Source organism: Myripristis murdjan, chromosome 13, assembly GCF_902150065.1.
Source record: "Myripristis murdjan chromosome 13, fMyrMur1.1, whole genome shotgun sequence".
Lineage (NCBI taxonomy): Eukaryota > Metazoa > Chordata > Actinopteri > Holocentriformes > Holocentridae > Myripristis > Myripristis murdjan.
The window spans coordinates 29,979,355-29,999,420 of NC_043992.1; the positions used below are offsets into that span (position 1 = coordinate 29,979,355).

At 45.8% G+C, this 20,066-nt stretch overlaps 1 protein-coding gene across 2 annotated transcripts; it reads left to right on the forward strand.

Annotated features, from left to right (window-relative positions):
• Positions 1-1,446: 1,446 nt before the first annotated feature.
• Positions 1,447-19,933, forward strand: sh2b2 (SH2B adaptor protein 2). 2 transcript variants are annotated; one of them, XM_030067756.1, is made up of 9 exons: positions 1,447-1,575; positions 9,069-10,017; positions 13,733-13,834; positions 14,006-14,097; positions 14,502-14,602; positions 14,960-15,121; positions 15,228-15,427; positions 16,336-16,510; positions 17,260-19,933. In XM_030067756.1, exons 2-9 carry the CDS (start codon positions 9,100-9,102, stop codon positions 17,610-17,612), a joined length of 2,103 nt encoding a protein of 700 aa, XP_029923616.1. In that variant the 5' UTR covers positions 1,447-1,575; positions 9,069-9,099; the 3' UTR covers positions 17,613-19,933. The 2 variants fall into 2 exon arrangements, with proteins under 2 accessions (XP_029923616.1, XP_029923617.1); XM_030067757.1 differs by having other exon boundaries at positions 17,281-19,933.
• Positions 19,934-20,066: the final 133 nt, after the last annotated feature.

Here is a 20,066-nt window from a genome sequence, read left to right on the forward strand (position 1 = left end):
ATGTATTATTCAGTGTATCCATACTTCTAAACTGTTTCATATTCTGTGTTGTGTCTCTAACAACTCAGCACCATGCTCAAGGTTTCAAATAGTTGTTTTCTCAGCTGATAGAGGAACATGTGATTAAAAAAAACAAAACAAAACAAAACATGAAAATCCCCAAATTTTGAGTGATAGGACAACGGCAACACACTTTGTCATAACCTAAGCTACAGAATCATAGCTTTGTGGCATACATGTTTACGAACATCTTTTAAGTTTGGGGTCAATTTGACCCCTGCAGTTTAAACCTCCACAAAATTATTATAACTTAAATTGTTACCAAAGTTTATGTGTCAGGTACTTTATGTTTCTTTGTTGACAACCTAAATAGCCCTTTAAATAAAACATAACTCCCCCCCCACCCCCACTTATATATCCAGTATTCCTATTACGCGACTATGAAAAATATGCAAATCACCATAAAATCTCACTGATTGACCTAAAATTGGAAAGAAATATTAATTTTTGGTGTTTTAATGGCTTTAAATTATTTCTAAGTACAGATTTTTGTTTTTTATAACAGATGCGTCACAGTGTGTACAGGACATTGAAAACATATCATCATGTGAATTTCATGTTTACCCAGTAGTACCCATTAAAATTGTGTGTGTACCCATTAAATTAGGAAAACTCATTAAATATGAAGCAAAAAAAAAAAAAAAAAATGATGTTAATAATTTATTTAGAGATGTTAAACATTGACTGGGGTCAAATTGACCCCAAACATAATAGGAAGGCTAAGAGTATTTTCTGTGGCGTTTTAAAGGGAAATGATTGTATTAGCATCATGAATTTTGAAATACTCAGTAAAGGTCTTACAGTTAACTCAATAATGTTTATGTCCTCCCATCTGTCCATATTACATATTCATCTAGATATATACATAAATATTACCAAACTCTCTTGCCCACTGAATTTAAATTAGCATATTTTAAAGCCTGTTTACTGTTTTTATTATTATTATTATTATTTTATTATTATTATTTATACCTTGGATGTTTTGGTAAAACCAGTATCATTCATACATCTTTTTAGTTGTTGGTTCTTGCTTTTCATTGTTTGAATTTTATTTGACAGGCACAATTCAGTGTAACATAGTTCCAACTGTTGTGCTGCACATACAGTTTATAACTATTGATATTTTTCAACTCTTGTCCCTAGTTTTGCTTATTTGGGTACATTGTAATTAAAAATATACAGATTCAAACATCACAAGATGAGTGTTTCCATTCTCTCCTTGATTTTGTTTTGCTCCAAGTGCCACAAGGCGATGGCCAAAGGAGGGGTTTATTTTGAAACATAGGACCGGAAGCGCTTTTTTCTGGCTGGCTTGACACTTGGAGTCACGCAGCCGAGCGGTGCAGCACAGCGCGTCGAGCGGGGGATGCGGAGAGCGCTGCCGGGCTGCCAGCGACAACAAACGGGACGAGAGAGCAGCCGATTCACGGGGAATAATGTCTGAATGACAAAATCAGCAGCGAAGCCAGGATTGCCTCCGCGACATCAGCGTCATGCAACCAGTCCTGTATTGAGGTGAGCGCTGCTGCCTCTGCCGCCGCAGCTGCTGCTGCTGCTGGTGATGATGATGGTGATGGTGATGATGATGATGATGATGCGTTTTATTTCTTATTTAGCGCGTCTAGACCTTCCTGACGTTTAGGAAAACCAGTCACAGTGCAAGTGGAGAGGCTGTAGAGAGCCGCCTCATGTTCTCAGCCCACCTCGGCTTGTGGTTATTATAACGGGAAGGGGCGAGCATCATTAGCATCGTGATTTAGTGAGGGGATAACAACAGCCCCCAGGTGCTGGAGAAAAGCTGCGTGTGTGTCGGTGTGCAACCCGATTCACCTCGCAACCTCGGCGCTGAAACCCAACTGGAAATTGGTAAAGGACAAAGTGACGGGGAATGTGATTTGCACAGGAGTAGGGTTGTGTGTTTGGATGCGCCCACTGAGGCTTCTTGGATTGGGGGTCGCGGCGCTAAGAAGGGGCTTTTCCGATAATCCATTTAACAGCCTTGAGGGAGTAAAGTCCGGCCAGTCATAAAGGCAAGTCACAGGACGGATCAGGGGCCTTCATGTTTACACGGGGATGATCTAAATTCAGGACCGACGTGTGACCCTGCAGGCTCCCATTCATTTTATTTAGTGGATCCGCTCTGTCTCAGTCATTCAGCAGGAGGCTGCTGCTGCTGCTGCTGTTTCCCATTCATGAAGTCCAGTACGCAACCTGTGCAGCGAGCCTGCTGGCTTTAAAGAGGCTTTCTGGCCTGCAGTAGGCCTGTTTTATTCCGGCCTGCTACTCACTCCCTGTCTCATGTATCTCATTATAAGAAGGGCCACACGAAACAATCATTTAATAGATAATGAGCCTGTTTTTTTCCTGCTTTATTATTATTATTATTATTATTATTATTATTATTATTATTTTAAATCAAGCTGTCTGTTTATAGGCTTGCAACAAAAATCACAACTATTCTCATTTTTCAGTATTAGGACTTTAAGTGCAGCAGTCACAGTCAACAGTGAATTTTAAGCGTTTATTCATCGCAGTTTTTCATTTGTAGTTGCATATCCCTATAATATTTCTATAGGGGCTTATATGTGGCTGCAGTAATCTAAAATGTATAATAGGATTAGTGAACTATGCTCTACAATGCTCTGGCATCATTCATATAAAATAGCCTATGCTGCGTTTTTTGCATCAGTAACACTGCCATTTTTAAATTATAAATCCATATTTGTGGATGCCACACGTGTTGATGCTCGAATAGGTGAAGAACCTTCCAGGCCTGGGAAGCCTCCTCTACAGCTCACACAGTGGCCCGTGGTCATCTGTGAAATTAGTTAGACCCAGTGGGTGAGAGACAGGAAATGGAAGTCAGTGGCGGAATGTGCATCTCCCACGCGCTCCCATCCTTTATCACTGGCAGCCATATGGTTGCCTCAGCTCACTCAATATTTACATTGTCACTGTTTGCTTCAGAGAGTGCGCGTGCCTGTAGAGGACACGCTAATTAGTGTGTTTAATATCTGTGTTATGAGTCCCTGTTACTTACATCATTAGAGGAGGCTGGGGGGAAAAACATACAGGCACATATATAGAGACAGCACTTATCAGCACTGCTCAGGTGTGTGTGTGTGTGTGTATGTAGTTTGTGTGTTTGCATTTTGGTGATGTGGTAATCAGGAATGCCGGTTCTCCCTCTTTTCATCATGTCTGGATTCCTATCACTCTCCACACAGCGGCCTTTGTGGAGCTGGGCGTATCAGTGTCTGGATCTGCTCTCAGACTCCTCCTGGTTTGCCTGAACACCTTTCATACTTTCTGTCTGTGCGCTTCCCTCCTCCAGCACCCTTCAAAGCAGACCCCGGTCTGTCCGTCTCAATTTTTGCCTCTTGTATGTAGCGTTGAGACTGATAAAACGACTCCAGACAACATTCAGCTGCCAGGGAGAGACTAGATTATCAGTGGCCAGGTCAAAGGTCAGCAAGCAGCTCCTCTGATGAGGACAGATCCAAAAGCAGGTGAAGGGGGCCTATTATTGCTGACCCTGCCTCTGCTCTTTCCCCCGCTATACGTCTAATCCCCCTTCCCTCATCTTACTCCTCCCCCTCTCCCGTCTCACCCTCCTGGGATTCTTATCTTCTGTCTACATCTCCTCTTGACTTCTTAGCTTCTTTTCCCCCTTCCCCTTCCATCATCCTTTCCATCTCTTTGTTGAAACTTGGTTTCTTTGTTTGACTGTGTCCGTCTTTCTCGACATACCTGCATACGCTGTAATAAACCGGCTCTTGACTTCTGTAGGTGAGTCAGTCTTACTCAGTGTGACCTGTCTTCTCTGTCAGCATCTGCTTTTGTCTCTGTCCCTGCAGTGCAGTGCCTTCAGCAGGTCTGAAGTCAGGGTGGACTGAACCAACCGCATGTTCATGGTGTCTGCATGTGTATGGTCTAATTTAAGGCTTCATTTTTACACTGAATGTTTTTTAACTCTTTGGTATTCCTCACAGCCATGATCCTGTCTGTCACATATTTTATGTGTGTAATTCTCTTTTTGTACATGCTTTACAGAACTACCTGGACATGCATGAACAATGTGTGAAAATACACACCTCAAACAATCCACCCGTTGTAATTGCCATAATTATTGGAGATAAAGAGCCTGGTAGATAGCCAGAATATGTGATGGATACAATGTTTTTTGTGTCCTTAAATGTCCTCATTCCACATTGAAGCTCAGTAATATCCGATTCTTATATAATTATTCTTATGTCAGATATTAATATATAATATTAATTACTGGAAACAAATACAATGTATTTGCACAGAGCATGGTGCTGTACGGAGTGTGCTAGCTGTGTGCTGTACACATGACTGGAGCAGGCTAATCTTAGAAAGCATGGCTGGGCCCAAACTCCCCGGGGTGGGAGCACAACATCACCAATCATCTTCATCATCCAATCAGAGAGGCTATGCTGCTGGCATGGCATTCCTGACAGCAGTGTTTGTGTGTGTGTGTGTGTGTGTGTGTTTAGATACAGAAGTGTACATGTTTAGGTACATGCAGGGTTTACCTCAGTGAGAGCACAGACGTCCCTCACTATTTGTGCATCTACAGCTTTGCAAAAGCAGCCCTTGTAGATCCATCAGGGTTAGCAACAGTATCTGTGTCTCAGTTGCACCATATCACTACCCACAATGCCGTGGTATTAATCAAGCATATGTAATGCCTGGCATTGCACAGTCCAGTCCTAGGAGGGCTATACAAAGTACATGGGATGAATGGGTCTTGTGCAGTGTGTTTTGCAGGCTGCAGCAGATAGCTTCTCCCTATGCACAGTAATGTCTCTTTCCTCTCCTCCCATCAGTTTACTGTTACAGACAGAACTCCCAACCATCTGACAGAGATATCAGCCCCGTTCCCTGGGGAAAGAAGGAGGAGGAGGAGGAGGAGGCACAGTAGTGGTAGATTTTACAACAGATAGGGAAGCGAGAGGGAGGAAGGGAGAGGGGGACAGGGGCTTCAGGATGGAAGTGATTTTTTTTTTTTCGCCCCGGCCTTTTTTCTCCAGTTCAATAGTTGGGCGTAAGAAGGAGGCATGGCGCCATGGGGATATGTGAATCTATGGGGTACCTCTGCCCCCACAACCCCCCCCCAGGCCTGGAGTGTGTCTCCCTTCTTTTATGCGCCCCTTGTCTCTTCCACCTCCACACACCCACACACACTGATTGTTTTAGCAGCTGGCCCATGGAGCAAAAACATGACCCTCGTCTATCCCATACTATCACAACCCCCTCCTCCTCCTCCTCCTCGCGCCTTCTTCCTTCATTCCCTTCACAAGCTTGTTCTTTCATTCATTTCCCCACACACACTCGTCTTGTTTTCTCTGCTAATATCATCGCTCTGCCGGCTCAGCCAGTGCTTTTCGGCACTTCTCCCTCTCGGTGTACCTCTGTGTGCTCTGCAGTACCTCGTTGGCTACGGTGCCCCGAGCCTCAGAAAACCCGAATGCTGTCCACTTCCTCCAGTGTCTCATGGCTTGAGTTTCATGCTGACTCGGTGAGTGTGTCTGCGTGTGTGCGCGCGCCCGTGTGTGTGTGTGTGTGTGTGTGTGTGTGTGTGTGTGTGGGAAGGGGGGGTGGGTGCGGCATACAGTCAGTTCAGTATCCTTGAGTAAGGCACATCCTCATCTTTGCGGAAGGGCAGGAGTTTGAGAAATGCACCTCATTGTGTGTTGCTGTTTTTTTTTTCTGCTGAATGAGTGGAAAGTTGGCCCAGTGCAGGTTTTTAAATAGCTGAATGGGTATTGACGGCCTCACACAGCCAGCACACACTCACAAGGGAAGCAGGCTAATTATTACAACACTTGGTGATTACCAGTTTAGCTTAATAACAAATCTCACATGGCATGAATGGATGGTGGGATGGGATGGAGTTGTGAGTGAAGAGGATAGCATCTCAAAGTGCAAAGGTATTTTAACTTTCTTCCATACATATTTATCAAGAAATTTGTTGAGTAACCATGCCCTGGGTAGAAAAGTACATGCAGCAACATTAAAGTAAAATTGAACTTTAGTAGTGTTGGGGTGTATGGTTACCTGGGCGTGATATGAATCCACATGGGAGCAAAATATTTTCATTAGTTGTTGCCGTGAGAGGAGGTGGAGTGTTTATCCAGAATACTGTATTTGTGTTTCTCCATTAACCCCCCATAGCATGCTAAAACAGGCCCTGGTACCCATTTTTGTGTAATTACAGTTATTTGTGAAAGTGCAGGTTGGCTCTTCCTGGCGTAAGGTTACTATGCAGTTAGATTGCACACTACCTGCCGGATCTACTTTCTAATTCAAATAGGAAAATAATGAGAAAAAGCCTTTTAATTTCCTCAGAGAGCGGGTACCAGGGCTTGTTGTTTTCTATATCGGTGTTATTTGCCTTGTTTGTGTTCGTTTCTGTGCTGAAAATGTTACTTTGGGAGCTGTTTTTGCTACGAGAGTCAACGGAGAGGCACAAATACAGCATTCTGGATCAGCAACCCAGGGGAGCACGGGTCAGCGAGGATATTTTGCTACCGTGTGGACTCATGTAACAAATACAACCCACCACTCTACCAAAGTTCAGTTTTGCTTTAAGACACCTTGGGTTTATGTAAGCACATTTCTGCTGTGCGTTGGTCTGTTTCTCTCTCTCTCTCTCTCTCTCTCTCTCTCTCTCAGCAGGAGGGTGTCATCCGTCTTTGGATAAGAAACCCAGTCACAGACCGGCCCTCTTATGTCAGTTTTCTCAGCTTGCGAGTCGTTGAAACTGTATTACGGTGTATTCTGTGCGCTGACGACAGGTTATTATGAAAGAGGTCCCGTCTTAGGATCTTTGGGTGTGATTCAGCCTCGGGGAGAAAATGTGGGAGAAAGCAACAACACAATGTTGCTCATTCACGTTCCTACACTGTTCAGCCAACCCAAGCATAGCGAGAATCTCAGAAATGTCATGTTTCCAATGAAAACAACTCAACTCGCGACCCTCCACCCCCCACCGCCCCGCACACCATGTTACTTTGTGAGTGAGCGTAATAGAGGATGCTGTGAAAAAGACTGCAATACAGACAGTTTGGATTCCGGTTTGGTATCTCGAGAGTGGGACATCCAGGCAGACAAGTGAGATATTTAGTTTCCTGTTAGTCCCACTTAAGCATTTCTCCATTATTCTATCAACCCGGCTTTTCTTCTCCTCACCGGTCCGTCTATCCATCACAGCATCCCTCTGAAATTCTTCTTTTTTAATCTCGTCAGCATAGCAGGGCTTCTCACCATCCTGAGATGGTCCTTCAAAGAGCTGGGACTTCTGTGTACTTCTTCTTATGTATCCCCTCTCTCATCTGGCATCTTGTCTGTTTCTGATCTGTTGGTTCTGTAACACCAGGAAGGAAAGAGAGAGAGCGAGAGAGAGAGAGAGAGAGAGCGAGAGAGAGAGAGGGAGGGAAAAAAGATTGGCTTGTACTTGAATGTCAGTGTCAGACTTAATTCCAGCAGGGACTGCAGAGTTTTGCTAATCCTTTATGAAAAGACAACCCACACTGATGCTTTTGAAAATGACAATAAAGCTGCTTGCATGAGAAATTCCAGGGAACTGCGCACGGCAGTCGCGTGTGTGCGTGTGTGTTCGTGTGTGTGTTCGTGTGTGCATGCATGTACAGTGTGGCTTGGCTTGTGAGTGTGAATGCAGGAGCGTTTCAAAAGAAAACAATGAGCACATATTGTGAGTGAACTGCCAAGAGAAGCCCAGCAGCTCTGAGAATAAGCTTTCACAGTTTGGGGAGTCGGACTGTTATGCCATCTCCAACACGCTGATGTCACCCAGGCTGCCTGCTGAGAAAATATCCTTTCATCTGTATGATTGTTTGGACCCCACAGAAAATAGTAATCGGTCCAACATGTGTTTGATTGTGCAGCACTATCCGCCGATGCTCATGTGCAACTGTATTACCCGGCGAGGCCTTTGGATGCTGCTGCCGCTGACATGATCGTGGTGGTGTGATTGTGATCACGCTCTGTGCCGGTGGTCGTTAGATCTGCACCGCAAACCGTAGAGAGAAGAGTTTTATCAGTGATGTGATGTGGTTTGGCACGGCTTGGCCCTGATGCAGCCCAGAGAGGGAGGCAGCGCTGAGGACTGAGTCATGCACACACTGGGGAACAGAGGAATGGAAGCATGAGTGGGTCTGCGTGAGAGGAGGAGAGCAACTGTGGTCTTTGTTCACGGTTTAAAAAAAAAAAATAGTTGTTATTCAGAAGAACAACAGTGAGATAGATGGGAGGCTAACAAAAGAGAGTAGTGGCACCATCGGCCTGCGTTAATTCCAAATTCCTGTTAACTTGCTCTGACAAAACATCTTTCAAGACAGTTCGGATGATGCTTGTCAGAAGGGCTTGTCTGAGACTTAACTTCCTGGATGATTTCCTTTTGATTCCTGTTCATATTGATTCTGTTGATAAGCAGTTTTCAAACCTCCATGACATGCCAAGCCTGCGCACAAGCTTTATCTGTCACAAATTCAGGATTCTTCAAAATGAATAGATTCCAGCCACTAGGACTCCAACATGGTATCTGATGGAAAGGAAACAGGGTTTTTGGGAATGAAAAGCCAAACATGCACCAGTAAAGAGGGATTGGATGGGATTTGTGACACAAAACATACAATTTTTTATGTAACAACACTAGACAATGCTAAAAATATTGATATTTTTGGAAATAGATGTATATTATTTCATGGAAAATTAGGTATCAAAGTTAAAATGTCATTTTTAATTTCGGTGTGACTTCATTATTATAATGGAAAACACAAGCCCACCCAGTAGTCTGCATCATGTGACGCATCATTAATTTTTGTACCATCACACAGACGGTTTTGTTTGTGTGATGGTATGTCTGGTCCAAAGCCAGGAGTTAAACAAATACATATTGCAAGAAGTTTTCTGTCCATTTTGAGCTGCTGCACAATAACACTTTGTCCTCTTCCCCCTCCCAGCCTCTCCCAGGTGGGTTAGCATGGCCCAGTGATGAACGGAGCGGTGGTGCCCGGTAGTCCGGAGCTCTCCTCCTCGTGCCCACTGCCTGACTGGCGAGAGTTCTGTGAGCTCCACGCTCGCGCCTCCGCTGCCGACTTCGCCCACAAGTTCCAACGCTTCCTGTCCGAGAACCCGTGCTACGACTCGCCCGGCGCTGATGCCAGCTTCTCTCAGCACTTCACCCAGCACTTCCTGGAGTGTTTCTCAGCAGCGCTGACCCAGGCCCGGGAGAACCCAGCATCCTCGCCGGGGGAGGACGGCTCCAACGCACCACCCAAGTACAGCATCGTTCCTTTCCTGGGCATCCAGGGCTGCCCGCTGTCCTACGGTCACGACCTCTATCAGAGACGCAAGGACGCCGGGGCCTCAAGCGAATCCCTGGACAGTATGGACAGCGGAGGAGGAGGGATAGAGGGAGGAGGCAGCGGCACCACCTCCTCTCGAGGCCCCCAGCCAGCCCACAAGGTGTCTGCTCTGGGCCAGTCCCGCAGCTCGGAGGATGTGTCGGTAAGTCACCCCAAGGCTCGCTTCAAGAAGGGCTTCTCCCTGAGGAACATGAGCCTGTGCGTGGTGGACGGGGTGAAGGAGATCTGGCACCGGCGGGCCTCCCCCGAGCCCGACGCTCCCACCGGAGCCAGGAAGACGAACGGGGCAGGAGGAGGAGGAGGAGGAGGAGGGGAGGCAGGCGGAGAGAAGTGGTCCCAGAAGCTGCGCCTCCCCAGGGGCTCACAGGGCCACAAAGCGGAGCTGCTGGAAATCCAGAGGGAAGGGGCGCTGAGGTACATGGTGGCTGATGACACAAACTGTATGGGTGCCGCGCAGTGGCAGAAGTGCCGTCTGCTGCTCAGGAAGACAAAGAGGGAGGAGGGAGGGGAGAGGTTCCTGCTGGAGTTCTACGTACCACCCAAGGTATGGACACACACACACACACATACATACACATACACCACACACACGGATCCTAAACTGTAGGCACGGCTCGCCCAAAGCCTCTGTAGTATGAGCAGAATGTTTCATAAATTGAACCTTAAACCCAACCTCTGTGTACCCAAGTTACGCAGACTGAAGTCCAAACACACATGCACACACACACACACACACACACACCACATTTGTCTATATGGGATTTCCAGATCACTGCCCCTGACCTTAAGATGGCTATGTGGCTGTGCAGCTGAGTGTGTGTAAATCTGCCACTGGCCTTTGATCATGGGTGGTGGGGATGAAGGGTCGAGGCTGGGGTGGTCCGGGGAGGGGCGAGGGGGGAGGACAGGTGTGGAGTGGGACGGGGAGGGGGTAGCCGCTGACAGAGAGAAAAAGAGAGAAAGAAAGAGAAAGAAAGAGAGATTTCCATGAGGGTCATCAGTTTCTTATTCCTCTCTTCCTCCTCATGTAAGAAGAGGAACAGAAATGAGAAACACTGATGATGGTGTGATTTTTTTTTCCATCTTTGTGGTGACAAACAGCGATCACTATTAGAGCAGCTGAAATAATTTTGTGAGTCACTGACAAACTCCCTGCCGAGTGAGTAAGAAGCACGAGGGGAATATATATAAAACGAAACGTAATAATCGTGCTTCTGTGGTTTCATGTGTAGTTATATTCTATTTATGACCATGCGTGAGAAAGTTAGTATTAATCGCATGGGCTCCGCTCAAACAAGGCCTCAAGGAAGGCCTCAGAGCGGCCATGCATGTGCATTACATGACACATTTATTAAACACACACATGCACGCAGCTAGGGTCTACAGACACTCTCCAAGTTGCTTTATCACTGCCGTCCTATTCAGCTCTTGCAAATCATAACAGTGCAGAGTCAACAGTGTCTGAAAGATAGACTGAGTCATAAAATCCCACTCCTGCCTGCTCCTGGCTGACTGGCTTTGGCTCCGTCCCTGTCAGGGCCATCAATCTGCCTGCTGCTGTCTGTGGCAGAGACAGCACACTGCAGCACACTAACTCCCTGCATTATGACACAGCAGCAAGCCCCGCGGCCACAAACTCCCCTTTTTCACTTCTACACATATGGAAAAGTAACATGCGATAACACCAGTAGCAGTAACACCACATTAGGAAGACATCCCAGGAACAGCAAAGGAACATTCCACCCTAAAACGCTGTCGTAAAAGCAGATATCGGCGATGCACCTTGTTTTCCAGGGTCCATGCTGTTGCTGGGTGGTGTGCTTTTTTTTTTTTTTTTTTCTTATTTCCACTGGTTAACTGGAGTTTGATAATTTCCAACAATCTAAAACAGGGTTTTTGTAACTCCCACTTGAAGTATTTTGCACCTTGAGAGACCCTGATGATGCAAAGATATTTTGGTTTGTGTTCAGTATTAGATTGTTTTAATGTCATCCTTGAACAATGACAAAAAGATTATAATCACTCCTACATCATTTTGTATTGTCACAATTTCTAGTGAAACAAGTTACAGTGAAATTAAACCGACCCTCAAAGACCCCTGCAGGTCCTCAGGCCCCACATTGAAAACCAGTGGTCCAAAACGTCAAAGCTAAACATCGGGATTTGGTGCCTGTCACTCAAAATCAAAGAGCAAGTTCTAATTTTTTTAGATCCTCTGTTCAGCTTTTCTATCGCCAGCCGCCCCAAGAGACCAGAATGCAATGCAGCCACAAGACGCGTTGTGTTTGAAGTGAAGGCCGTCATTCGCTTTTTCTCAACTGGAAAAACTCTTTGCTCTGCTCCTGTTATTGCTGCCACTGTTGCCGTCACCATCTACATCCATTGAATCCAACATGTTTTCATTCTCTCTGGGGGTTTTCAAATGGCATCCTGGGAAATGTAGGAAATCTTTAACTGAAGTGCACGTAGATGAAGCAGGTACAGCCGAAAAGTAAATTAAACGTCCAATATGAAAAACTGAGGTAAGGACCGTTCAGCCTCAACAGATAAAAAACGTGGAATGAGGATGTTGTACTAATAAATATTAGTATAACTAAAATTTCATGCCTATTCATGCCAATTTGCCCCATTAGCAGTTTTGTGCTCATCCCTCGTGCATGTAATATGGGAAGGAGGGCAAAGGTCGGAAAGATTCCCGTCAACACAAGTTTCTTAGTTGTAATTACAAATTTGAATGTTGACATGAACGCCATCTACAAATCCAGATTACAGAAAATAATACGTGACATGAACGCGGCGTTGTTCTCCCAGTCGAGTCAAAAACATTCTTAGCTCAGTGCAATTTTACATATTGCATCTTTAATAAAATAATTAATCACACACAGCTCTTGGAAAGTATTTATCACAGATTGATGATGTATAATACTGTAGCAGCAAGGTGTGATTTTCCCATACAGCAGTGCATTCCGGTTATGGTAACACGGACTATTTTAAAAGACTGTAGGTGTTACGTAGAGCAGCGCATACAGGCGAGCACACTGGTTAACACTTGTTATATTTTTATAACAGATGCCGACCACTGACGGTGAGCGGTGATGTAGAGGCAGAGGAAATGGCCTCTTTAATACAGGAAATGGGTTTTGACAAGGAAACGAAAAAGAAAAAATCCCGAGAAAGGAGGAGTTTGTGGTTGTGGATGGCAGCCAGCTGCACAGGCCGATCAAGATGAGAACAGTGTTACTCCAGACAGATCAGCTGATAAGCCTCTGCCCATCCATCAGTCAGACTGTCTACTGCTGTCTCTCTCTCTCCCAACACACACACACACACACACACACACAGCCTCAAACATGATTGCGCTCATCAGATCTGTTAAGATTATCATCTCTGCAGAGGGTAAACGGAGGCCAGGCTGTTTTTTGAGTCCTCCTGTAAACGTCCCTCCTTTTTTATGTTTGTTCCATTCATTCAGGATCATTTGTGAGAGGCCGGATGACAAATGAGAGACTGTAAAAACTTAGTTGTGGAGTAATTTGGCAGATTGCATGCTCCCTCGTAAAGTCTTCCCCTTTTGATGTTTGTCATTTAAATGAAAAGTTCAAGGGAACTGTTTTATTTCAGTGGGTTGGGTGTGTGCATGCCTGCTGTTAAAGCCAGTAATTCAGGCTACAACATAAACTCAACAACTCTTTTTTTTTTTTTTTTTTTTTTTTTTATTTAATTTGGCAGGCAGCATAGCCATTGGCATGTTGCTCATATTGATTGTCATACTGTATATGAATATGTGAGTTCAAGGAAAGTTGCAACTGTACAGTCAAAAATAGGGACGGGAAAAAAGTCGATTCAGTTACAAATTGCAAGTTTTTTTGGTTGATGATTTTTATATCGCCATGCTGACCCTGAATCAATATTTTTTCATTTTTATTTTGCTCAGGGTGATAAAATTGCTGCCGCTTAGAATGCAAGCAAATGGCAGTGTGACCTATTCAAACAAAGATTAACTTCTGGGTCTCTAGCGTAGCATCATGGGAATCGGGGAAGAAAGAGCGAAAGCAAAACGTCGAGATTGAAGCTACTCCTCCACACTTAAAATCAAATTACTCTGGAAGAACTTTGGCTTTAATATTTTAGAATGTAAGATGAGTTTGGCTGGATGCAAACTACTAATACGTGCATCATGAATCGTATCGTATAGCAGTGTCCCGGCTGATGGCGATCCGCAGTTCCAACTAAAATACAAATTCCTGTTTTTGCTCTAGTCATCAAAGCCCAAGGTGAGCATCCCCTTGTCGGCCATCGTGGAGGTGAGGACCACCATGCCGCTGGAGATGCCCGACAAAGACAACACCTTTGTTCTCAAGGTGGGACCCGCATGATATCACAGCTGCAGTTGTACAATTCGACATGTGCTTTATGTAACGACACATTTCTATAAAACAGTAAACTATGCTGCTAATTCAATAAGGATTGGTCCTGTGTCCCGATGTGAACAGAGCTCAGTGTGTGATCGCAGTTTTTGGCCGCCTCCACAGGTGGAGAACGGGGGCGAGTACATCCTTGAAACCATCGACTCGCTGCAGAAAAACTCCTGGGTCGCTGACATCCAGGACTGCATAGACCCTGGGTAAACCACCGGATAAATATTTGCTGTTGGCTGAAGATGGAGAGAAGAGCGGGGATGGAGGGATGGGGAGTGGGAAAGGGTGAATAGAGAGAAGGGGGGGCTACGGTACACGCAGTCATTAATCATCCAATTAGTGGAGTTTTTGACAGGTTGCGCTAACACAAACATGCACACACACGGCACACACTCCACTTCAGCCTCCTGTGTTTTCCCGGGTTAGTGGAAGTTTGTCAGTGCAGCTCAGGACATAAACAGAAAGATTATTTGTGTCCATGTTTGTGGGATGCGGACGAGTGTTGACTCGTGTGTTAGGACATGTGGTAGTGTTTGTTGGCCCCGCGTGTGCGTGTGCGTACTCTTGTATACGTTTTTGCGGTTCTCCTGACCCGTCTGCTTGCGTGCAGTGACAGCGGCGATGACATCGAGCTGGCGTCATGTCCTCATGGTCAGTCCTCCAAAGATTGCTCCATGGTGGCCTCATGCAGCTGTGAGCTGCTGTCTGAGGGTGAGGAATGCCAGCGCCCGCACCTTACATAACACATTACATGAGCCACATGAATATGAAGAGTTCATTTGCAAAAACAGATAAAAGCCATTCTTAAAATTAATACACCTTTTTCACTGATACTGCTTGGAGTACACACACACATACACACACACACACACACACACACAAAGCATGATTTAGGATAATAAACATTATGCCAGGCAAAATAAACATATAAAAAATAGAAATAAATATAAAGTAAATTTTAATAAAATTCAAAAAAGTTTAAAAAGTTTTAATAAATTGAAATGGAGATATCTGTTTTTGCAAATGAACTCTTCATATGTTCATATATTTAATCACAATTGCGTTCAGGTGTGTACCGTGCCCCAGAGAGGTCCTGCCCGACAGCAGCAGAGCACTACAGCGCCCCCTCAGTCCGATGCAGGGAACCCCCCTTCACCCAGCACCCATCGCACATGCCTTTAGAGCGCTTCCTCCAGTCCCCAGAGGCCCAGGGCTCCAACCCGGCTCCAGGTAACACCCGTACATCGCTCTTTTCCCTCTGGGCGCTGATGGTGCAAAAGACGGTTGAGTTTTGTGTATTTGTGTGTGATCTGTGTGTGCTTGGGTGCCGTTACAGGCGGTGAAGGAGTGAAGGATTCGGACGGCGATGCCAGCCTGGCAGGATACCCGTGGTTTCACGGCACTCTGTCCCGTGTGCGCGCGGCTCAGCTGGTGCTCGCAGGCGGCGCCAGAAGCCACGGGCTGTTTGTGATTCGCCAAAGCGAGACGAGGCCGGGCGAGTACGTCCTCACCTTCAACTTCCAGGGCAAGGCCAAGGTGAGAGGAGGGGAGAGTGTCACCCTTGGCACCAGTGTTTTTACAGTTGGGTCTTATGTGCTTCTATAAATTAACCAGACAGAGGGTGATGTTAATGTGCTGCATGTGTATAGAGCAATCTGGCGTTACGGATGGGTGATATGTTAGTGTCATATTGATGTTGTGAAATGAAACTCAGTATCATCTGGAATTTTGGATATCATATTATCTTAAATATTATATATCATAATATCTATCTGTTCTATTATTTGCTTCCACGTGCTCAGTCATCATGTCCTCTTTACGAATGACTGTTTATCAAAACCTTTGGTGTTTAAAGCACCAGTAGTCATCCCTACAATATCGTCACAGCATTGTTATTGAGGTATTTGGACAGACGTATTGTGATAGTTGTTGCCCGTACTGTACATGTTGGAGTATTGAAATCAATCAGGCTCGTTCTTACTGCGATTCGGGCTGCGGATCTCACATATGGCGAAGAGGCGACCGAGCTGCTCTGACCAGGCTGGAGCTCAGCCAGGAGGAGATGCAGTAATGTCATGTTTTGTGTCCGCTTGCGTAACTTGATCTCTGCACATCACATCCTGCCGGCCAGCAGTGATGAGGAAGTGTCAGCTGCTGCCTCCTCCTCTGGTGTCAGCCTTGGCATTCAGCAGTGCTGCTCCCACAGCGAGACACCTCTCAGATAATGCATGGCATGTCCTGACCTCTGTCGTTGCCTGTCTCTCTCTCAAGACGTCTCACATTCTCTGAAATCCTCCTTTCTCTCTTTCTTTCTCTCTTTTTTTTCTCTATTCTGTCACATGCCTCATCTCTCTGTCTCTGTCTATATTCTTCGGGACCACACACCTTTTTTTCCTTCCCTCCATTTCCCCTCTCCCCTCTCGCCCTTTCTTCTTCCATCCCAGCATTTGCGTCTGTCGGTGAATGAGAACGGCCAGTGCCACGTGCACCACTTGTGGTTCCACACCGTGTCGGACATGCTGAGACATTTCCACGCCCACCCCATCCCCCTCGAGTCAGGAGGCTCCGCTGACATCACATTGCGCTCCTACGTGCAAGTGCAGCGATGTGCCACCACAGGTACGCCACACCATCACAGACACACACACACACACACACACACAGACCTAAACATCATTCGCAAACTCACCAAATTCTGCACAAAGTGTCTCAGAGCTTCACACTCCTCAGGTGGTTGGAGGGGGTTAGAGGATGAGGAGCAAATTGGATGTGTTTGAATTGAATTTGAGTTTTAGTGGTTTGGCCATACAGGGAGGAAGCAGTGTTGAAACTCACTGAACCTGCGCCCCTGCCTCCCCCACTCACTAGCCCTGCCCTGCACTCTCCTGGCATGGGATAAATGCCCTCCTGTACATGAGAGTGAGGGGGCGATTATACCACAGGAGTTTTGCATGCAGGCCTAGACTGTGGCCCCAGCTCACCATGGTGGTCACAAAGAGGCCCTCTGTTTCCCCCAGGCTCTTGGGTCTGCGCACACGCATGCACACACACATGCGCTCACATGCACACACTCACACAGAGTGAGGATTTTATTCGGGGTGTAAAAGGCTTTATTGATACACTGGTCAGGCGTGTCTTTGGCAGCCGTGTTGTTGGTGTTATTGCCCACCAAGAGAAAGGATAATAAAGGAAGGCCACACTAGCTGTGTTTATGTGCCTCTCTATGAAGGAGCCTTTTACTGCCGTCTCTCTGCGACAAACCAGTGAATGATGATCAGCAAAAACATGAATTCTTTTTATACTATCACATCCTATATTATCATTCTGTTTCGTAATAATAGTTTTTGTTTAAATGTCTTCCTGTAAAGCGCTCCCTCGATCCATTACAGATGTGACCGTGCCTCCAGTCCTCACCCCACCCAGGGACGCAGGCTGCCGGACGGACTCAGCCCAGCCAGCTCTCCACCTCCCTGGGATCTCGCCGCCTGCAGGGCCCCCTCCTGATGCCCCTCTCTCCTCCAGCACCTCCTCCTCACCCACTGCCCTTCCTTCCCTCTCCCGCAGTGACCCAGGCACCGGAGGAGCGGGAGGAGGGCTCCAGAGCCGCAGCAACAGCTCTGAGCGCCTGCTAGAGGCCTCTAGTGGTGCATCTGAGGACTACCACGACACAGACGGGACTCGCAGGGCCCGGGCTGTGGAGAATCAGTACTCTTTCTACTGAAAGGCCCAATTAAAGGGCCTGGCCAGGGACCCAGTCAGGGGTTCTGATTGGTTGAGAGGCAGAAAGTTAGGGATTTGTGCTTAGACGTGACATGGGAGGCTCCGCTGCTGATGCAAATGATCCACATTACTGGGTCACCCGTTGTTTTGATTGTTTGTTCGTTTTTCTTCTGAGGCAGTTGCTTGTTTTCTCCGCTGTGAGAAGAAGCAGGCGAGCTCACACTAAATCGATCTCAGCTCCTCGGCGGTGTGTCCACTCTGGTAATCCCAAAGCCTCTGTGGCCACGGTCAACCTCAGCTTCCGAGGATGGGAGGAAATGGGCGACATAATCCGCCTCGTGAGCGAACGGAGGGCTGCGGGGGCAAGGGAGAGGGCGAGATGAGGTGGGAGACGAGGGATAGATGAAGTTGCAATGCGGTGGGAGACAGATGTAGGCGGAGAGTGTGAGAGGAAGTCATCCAGTTGAGTCATATGGCTTTGATTCACCTCATCAGACCACTTCCTGTTCACCCCTACCCACAATTCCCTGGGAGCAGAGCCTGGGTCACCGCCCCGCTGAAGGATCAAGAGTTGAAATGACCCTGAAGAAACAGTCCCTCCCCTCAGAGCTCTTCTGAAACCCCGAGAGCATCCCCTTAATGTTTGTTAAGCTGCTTTGAGTCTGGCCCGGATATCCTCACTGTCCCTGCGGGGTTTTCCTACAAAGTCCTGCTCAACACTAACATCAGCGAAGCAATCATGGGTGTGTTAGTGTTAGCTTGGAGATATTTTTCTTAAAGTGTACAGCCTAAAGGTCTCAGTGCCTGACAATTACCTTGGACTTGAACGGACTGTTTGTCCACAGCGGCAGGAAAACTACTGTCCACGACGACGATGATGATGATGATGATGATGGGGAGGAGGGCGAGCAAGACGCCGACATCTGGCATAATCATAACAGTCCAAAAAAAAAAAATAATCAAAAGCAGGTGATTAATTTATTGTCAGTTTCTGCTTGATACATACTGAACATGCATATGTCTGCATATTCAAAATGTTTTGTTCACAGTTTTTGTTCGTGGGAACAAATTAAACAGAAGGCGGTCATGTCGTGTGGGGAAAAAAAAAAAACTGATAAGGAAGATACACAAGTTGAAGCTCTGTCAGTGTGGCAGGTCGGTTCCCATTCCTCTGTCATACTGGATTATCTCTATGGGTGTGTGGTGGTGTGTAAGAACCCAGATATTTTTCAATGATCGGTGTGCTACAGTAGTGTTTCCACAACCTGGTTATCGAGGTCCCTCCGTCTGGTGCTGGTTCTGTATTAAAGTTCATCATATCAATAACCTGTAGAATAGATAACCTGCTCATATAGAAGTCCACTTTGAAGCAATGCCTTGATGATATTAATATACCAAATCCAGCATTTATCGGAGGGACTTGGGACTGAAATGGAGACTTGTTTGGTGTGTTTTTTTTTTTTGTTTTTTTTTAGAAGGGTGGCAGTATTTGGGTGGCGTGCTGTTTGTGTGGCCTGCAGGTGAACCCGTGGCTGCTGACTGAAACGGTACGGGCAGAAACATCAGTGGTACTAGATGGCCGTGCTTGAAAGGAACGATGGCGGCGCTGATTTCCTTTGCCGAGTATTGAGTTGTTTATTTACTATCCTAGAAAAGTGAAAGACCCATTGCCACACTGCTATAAAATACTTATTTTATTGTATGAATAGAGGCTTTGATCTAGGACCTTCATCTGTGGAAAAATAAAATGTCTTTTCTTAAAATGTCTCGTACACAAATGTTACACTTAAGTTAAAACAGACCATAATGAATACTCCCACTGAGATTACACAGAAGGCAAGCAGGTCTATAATTTTCAAGCAAATATGGAAACAGTTCAATTGGAATAAACATATCAAGAAGCTGTCTGTCTTTCCAAGCACGGCCATTTAAACTCCAAGGTAAAAACTGAATTTTCGGTCCAGCAGGATTAACGGAGCAGTGGAGAAGCAGTTCATGTGCCAATTTGAATCCTATTTTTGAATCGTATTTATTCCTCAGCCGTTGTGAATCACATTTTCCTATCAAGTCCTATTTATGTACAACTGATTGATTTTTATTTTTTTTTCTTGATGAAACATCCTCAGTGGAACCTGTCTGTCACAAGAGCCCACCTCACATATCACAGATTACCCATGTTTCCTTTTATTTTCTTACCAGTTCTTTTAAAAGCTGAGTTTCTGTTGTCTGGCTGAGTTTTGAAGAGTCTGTGCAATTTTGTACAAAGTGATGTACTTGACATACTACTTTATATTTCTGTGAATAAAATGTGAACAAATGATTGCAAACCCTCTGAGATTCTTAATTTACACAAGGAAATGTGCAGTGTCATAAAATTACTACAGCTGCGACAGGTTAGAGGAAAATGTGACTGAGATTAAGGTTGTGAAAGTTTAAAAGCTTTAAAAAATACAAA

Excerpts from the sequence above, each read along its gene's own strand:
- sh2b2 (XM_030067756.1), top strand. The coding sequence starts at position 9,100 with ATGAACGGAGCGGTGGTGCCCGGTAGTCCGGAGCTCTCCTCCTCGTGC. Across the intron at positions 13,835-14,005 it reads ACAACACCTTTGTTCTCAAG|GTGGAGAACGGGGGCGAGTA; the intron begins GTGGGACCCGCA and ends CCGCCTCCACAG. Across the intron at positions 15,428-16,335 it reads ACTTCCAGGGCAAGGCCAAG|CATTTGCGTCTGTCGGTGAA; the intron begins GTGAGAGGAGGG and ends CTTCCATCCCAG.